The sequence below is a fragment of the Drosophila ananassae genome, unplaced genomic scaffold (assembly GCF_017639315.1).
Source record: "Drosophila ananassae strain 14024-0371.13 unplaced genomic scaffold, ASM1763931v2 tig00000195, whole genome shotgun sequence".
Taxonomy (NCBI): domain Eukaryota; kingdom Metazoa; phylum Arthropoda; class Insecta; order Diptera; family Drosophilidae; genus Drosophila; species Drosophila ananassae.
The window spans coordinates 94,974-100,682 of record NW_025319157.1 but is presented as its reverse complement, the minus strand read 5'-3'; the positions used below and the strand labels follow the sequence as shown (position 1 = coordinate 100,682).

The 5,709-nt window shown below is 47.9% G+C and overlaps 1 protein-coding gene across 1 annotated transcript; it reads left to right on the top strand.

Annotated features, from left to right (window-relative positions):
* The first annotated feature begins 222 nt into the window (after positions 1 to 222).
* On the top strand, positions 223 to 5,046 carry LOC123258335. The gene is made up of 2 exons (XM_044718199.1): positions 223 to 4,003; positions 4,148 to 5,046. The coding sequence occupies exons 1-2, from the start codon at positions 223 to 225 to the stop codon at positions 5,044 to 5,046; spliced, it is 4,680 nt and encodes a 1,559-aa protein (XP_044574134.1).
* The last annotated feature ends 663 nt before the right edge of the window (positions 5,047 to 5,709 follow it).

Here is a 5,709-nt window from a genome sequence, read left to right as displayed (position 1 = left end):
TGTTTCGCTGGGGGACACCAGCTTAAAGAGTGTACCAGTAAGCACAATTGTTTCACGTGTAAAGGGCGCCACAATACGCTCCTGCACAGAGCTGACCTTCCTCAGTTGGCTACAATTCAATCCAATAATAATCCTACTACTTCAACTATACAGTCCACTACGCCTACCAATGTGCAAAGTTATCTAGCAGCAGCCACACAAGGTGTGCTGTTAAGTACGGCAATGATAAATGTCTGTCACTTAGGAGTGACGTATACTGCGAGGGCCTTACTTGACTCCGGGTCTGAGGCTACGTTTATCTCGGAGCGTCTCTTTAGGATTTTGAAGCTTCCGTACCAATCCGTACAAGCTAGAGTTTCCGGCTTAAATCAAGCAGTGGCTGCCCAGTCAACTAAGATGTGCCATTTTCAAATTGGGTCGCCAATAAAACCTAGACTACACATTGAGGCAGAAGCATTTGTCGTGCCACTTCTATCCGGAAAGTTGCCTTCAAGCTCCATACCAAAGGAGCAGTTAAAGGACCTTCCCAGTTTTACATGGGCTGATCCTTCGTTTTTCCAGAGCTCACAAATTGATCTGCTGATTGGGGCGGATATTCTTCCGTCTATTCTTCTGAGTGGCTCGAGGACAAAGATCTGTGGCACTCTGTTAGGTCAGGAAACAGTATTTGGCTGGATCCTGAGTGGGCCAGTCTCCAAGGCCGTGCCAAAATCCATTTCGAACTTTTCCACAAAGGTCTCGATAAGCTCTGAAGCTAAACTCGAGAAACTTCTCACAAAGTTTTGGGAGGTGGAGGATCTTCCAGGGAAGCCGGTAAAAGAGTCCGATTCTTTCTGTGAGAAGAACTTTGTGCAAACAACAAGGAGAGATGACACTGGGAGATATGTCGTCACCCTACCATTCCGAAGTTGTGATCGGATTGATCTAGGGCATTCAAGATCCATAGCATTGGCTCAATTCCTAAAGAACGAAAGCCGTTTGAGAAAAAATCCAACTCTTAAAGAAGAATATGAAGCAGTAATCAGGGATTACTTAGACCAGCGGCATATGTCTCCAATCGTTCCAGACTCCAGTGGGAAGAATTTCTACTTGCCTCATCACGCCGTTTTTAAGCCAGATAGCACTACTACCAAGGTTCGTGTAGTATTCAATGCTTCCTGCCCTACTTCCAATGGAAAGAGCCTGAATGATATCCTTCATCCAGGGCCTGTGTTACAGTCCGATTTGACTTTGCAGGTCTTACGCTGGCGGTTCTTTCGCTTCGTTTTCAATGCCGACATTACGAAAATGTACCGACAAATTCTCGTTGCTCCAGAGCACACTCCATTCCAAAGAATCCTGTTTCGTGATGCAAATGACCAAATCTGTGATTATGAACTCAAAACAGTCACATTTGGAGTAAATTGTGCTCCGTTCCTTGCAATAAGAGTATTGCAGCAGTTGGCGAAAGATGTGAGAACGACTTTTCCATTGGCAAGTGAAATTATTTCTACTTCTATGTTCGTAGATGACGTACTGGCTGGGGCGCACACAAAGCAATCTGCTGGTGTAGCTATTGAACAGCTACGTGCGGCGCTCAGGAGCGCAGGATTTCCGTTGCGCAAGTGGACGTCCAACTCCAAGTGCATTCTCAAGGACATTCCTAAAGATCACTTGCTAAGAGAGGGTTTCTTAGAGCTAGATGATCAGAGCACTGCCAAAACTCTCGGGATTCGTTGGCAGGCAAATAAAGATGAATTTTTCTTCGTCCCGTCCGATATTACTCCAAAGGCAGTCCTCAGTAAACGGGAGGTACTGTCCCAAATTGCAAGACTTTTTGACCCGGCAGGATGGCTGGCACCTTTCGTGATCCGAGCAAAAATCTTTATGCAGGAGATTTGGCTCCAGCAGCTGGGTTGGGACGATCCACTCCCTGCTGAGCTCATGGGAAAATGGAACGAATTTCTTATGAGCTATCCTACTATAAACCAAATCCGAATTCCGAGATGGGTGAAATTTGGTCCACAATCCAAAGTTCAATATCACGGCTTCTGCGATGCATCGCAGCAAGCATATGGAGCCGCGATCTATGTCCGAATTGAACACGCTCAGGAGGTTTCTATTTCTCTTTTGACCGCTAAAACTCGCGTGGCTCCAGTAAAGACCATGTCCATACCACGCCTTGAATTATGCGGTGCAGTTCTTCTGGCTGAGTTATTCCAATCGGTTGTTCCACAACTCCCTCCTGATGACTTCGACACATTCTACTGGACGGACTCCACGATAGTGCTAGCATGGTTAAGCAAACCGCCATGTACCTGGACATGTTTTGTGGCAAACAGAATTGCCAAGATTACACAGTCCGTAGATGCTGGGAAGTGGTCTCACGTGCGGTCTGAATTCAATCCAGCTGACTTGGCTAGTAGAGGCGTGGCTCCACAGGATCTCGCCTCAAGTAACTTGTGGTGGAATGGCCCACAATGGCTACAGCTTCCTAAGGAGCAATGGCCTACTCCAATAGAATCCGTACCTGAGACAGAACTTGAGCAGCGTCCTATCAAATGCAACTTGGCTAAGTTGCCACCATCGGAGGATTACATAGATCGTTTTTCAGACCTAAGTCGTGCCCTCCGGGTGACCGTTTATGTCCTGCGGTTCCTAAGGCGTTGCAAGGTACCATCTACGGTCTTGCCAACTGAAATCAGTACCGCCGAAATCCGAGAGGCACAAGAGTGTCTTCATGTTCTGACCCAACGGCAAGGGTATCCAAAAGAATACAGTTGCTTGTTAAAAAAGCAACAGATCCCATCATCCAGCCCTCTCAAGAACCTGAATCCCTTCTTAGACCACAGAGGGGTACTGCGAGCATCGGGCAGGCTTGTTGCGTCCGACACGCTTTCCTACGATGAGAGACATCCGATTATAATACCATATTCCAGTCCATGGGCCCGTCTACTGGTTCGATTTACTCACCGCATATCCTTGCATGGTGAGAGTCAGCTCCTAATGCGACTCATTCGATCCAAGTATTGGATTCCAAAGCTTAAAACTTTGCTAAAAGCTACTATTAGTGCATGCAAGGTGTGCTTGATCTACCGAAAGCGGTTGCAGACCCAACTCATGGGGGAGCTGCCCGCGGAACGGGCCACTTTCTCACGTCCGTTTACACACACTGGCGTAGATTTCGCCGGTCCCTTTGAGATTAAGAATTATACGGGCCGTGCGTGCCTTATCACAAAGGGCTACGTGTGTGTATTTGTCTGCTTCAGCACAAAGGCAATCCACCTTGAAGCTACGTCAGACTTGACGAGTGAAAAATTCCTGGCGGCTTTTGCGCGCTTGGCTGGTAGAAGAGGCTGCCCACAGAAATTATATTCAGACAACGGTAAGACATTTGTGGGTGCCTCAGCCATTATCACGCGGGATTTCCTACAAGCAACGAGAGAGATGGTCACTGCACACTACAGCCACCAAAACCTATCCTGGTACTTCAATCCGCCAAGTGCTCCACATATGGGAGGACTGTGGGAAGCAGGAGTGAAGAGCTTTAAGGCGCATTTCTACAAGTCTGCTTCCTCAGTCAAATATACGTTTGAAGAACTTTCGACATTATTAATAAAAATCGAGGCGTGTCTCAATTCACGGCCCATTTCTCCAATGTCAGAGGATCCTACTGACTTATTAGCCTTGACTCCCGGGCATTTTTTGATCGGTGGCCCACTGCTAGCTCTGGCCGAACCAGAAATTAAAGCTAACGCAGTATCCATCATCAACCGTTGGCAACGTTTAAAGGGCCTTCATCAACAATTTTGTGTCCGATGGAAGGAAGAATACCTAAAGGAGCTCCACAAACGGAATAAGTGGCAGTCACCAACTACGAATCTCCAGGTCGATGACATGGTTATCATAAAGGAAGACAACCTGCCCACGAACGAATGGCGCCTCGGCCGAATTCAGAAGGTTTGCCCAGGTGCAGACGACAAGGTCCGAGTGGTGGATGTTCTTACGTCAAGAGGCGTAATACGTCGGCCGATCGCGAAATTAATACTTCTTTCACTCCTAAAGTAACTCCTACGCTATGCTTCTTCAATGTTCGTTTGTCCGTGTTCACGTCTAGTCATATGTTTTTGGATACCACTAATTCTACTTCTCTTTCCTTATCATACAGAGAAAATGGCACCGCATCCGAAGGCCCAGAAGCCAAACTATCCGCCGCAAGGAATCGCTTCCTATCGGTGCCGAGTGTGCAGAGGAGTTCATGCACTACGGAAATGCCAGCAATTCCTCAAGCTGACGGCCGAGAAACGCCTGCGAGCAGTACTTATCAATAAGTACTGCAGCAATTGCTTAGCCCATGAGCATTCCGGGCGCTCTTGCCGCAGTGCGGGAAAGTGTCGACTTTGCCAAAGGGACCACCACACGCTTCTGCATCTGCACAATGAAGGGGGCCGTCGAAGACGCTCACTTCAACGTTCCCGCTCCTCCCGTATGCGGTCACCATCCAGATCCCCTCACCGCCATCCGCTGGGGCGGTCGGATTCGGACCTAGGGGTCGAGCCGTTGAGCTCCGCCAGGCCTAGTTCTCCTGCTGCGCTTCAGGAGGATCAGCGTGGCGCCTATACCACCACGCTGTCTACCCTCCTGCAACATAAGGCCACGAGTGTCTTGCCTACGGCTGAGGTGGTTATCCACACCGGAGTCAAGAGGTTCGAATTGAAGGCCTTGATCGACCCTTGCTGTCCTACCAGTCGGATCAATGCATCCTTGGCAAGGTCCTTGGGCCTCTCCGTCACAAGCGTCGGGACCGATGGTGTGTGCACAGCGAGGCTCCAGTCGATCAGGGGGCCGTTGGACGAGGAAGTCATCTTCCACGTTGATTCCCAGCTACAGCAGAGCCTCGCCCTGGCGGATGAACGCTGGTTTCGGCCGAGTACCATATTCTTGGTATTAGGGGCCGAAGTGTATCCTCACATCATCCGTTCGGGATTCATTGCTGGTCATCGAGGATCCCCTGTCGCCCAAAATTCCGCCTTTGGATGGATTTTGTCGGGCCCGTGCGGCCATTGACAAAAGGCCCAAATTTGCAACTGCGTTGCAAGGGGGCCGGGATGTTCATACTGAATTAATAATAATATACTAATATATAATCTAATAATACTAATAATATAATCGATATCACTGAATGAGCCATCTCTAGAGATTTTTTTCCATCTCTAGCATGATTTTGAAGTTTTTTGGAGTTGTTTTTTGCCGGCAAATTCGTTTTGCATAATAAAGAGACCGGAGTGTCTTTAAAACCATCCTTAAATCTGTGTTTCTACTATTCGCCTCATTCCTGGCAAATCATCGGTATACAACCTATCATCGGAGTTAAAAAATATAGAGGAAACTAACTTTTTCCTGGTATTGGTAACATTCTTCCAAAATAACTTCAACCGAGTGGTTGAGCGTCTTGGTTTCAGCTTGGCCGTCGTCTTCGGGTATCCGAATATGCGACACTTTTCTTCATTGTACCTTTTCCATCGAAGGTGTAGAGGTACAAATGAGTGATGTTCGGTGACTGCGCAAAGGGGCTCTGCCTCTTGCTGAACTATGTTATTCTCTGGAATAGGTGTTGTAAATTTCGTTTGAGAATAATTTTCCTTAACTGTTGGTTTGGATTTTAAGGATGCGTCAGATAGGTGGTGTTCTGCGCATCCCGCTGACGGTTTTCCGACGGGTTACACCGAG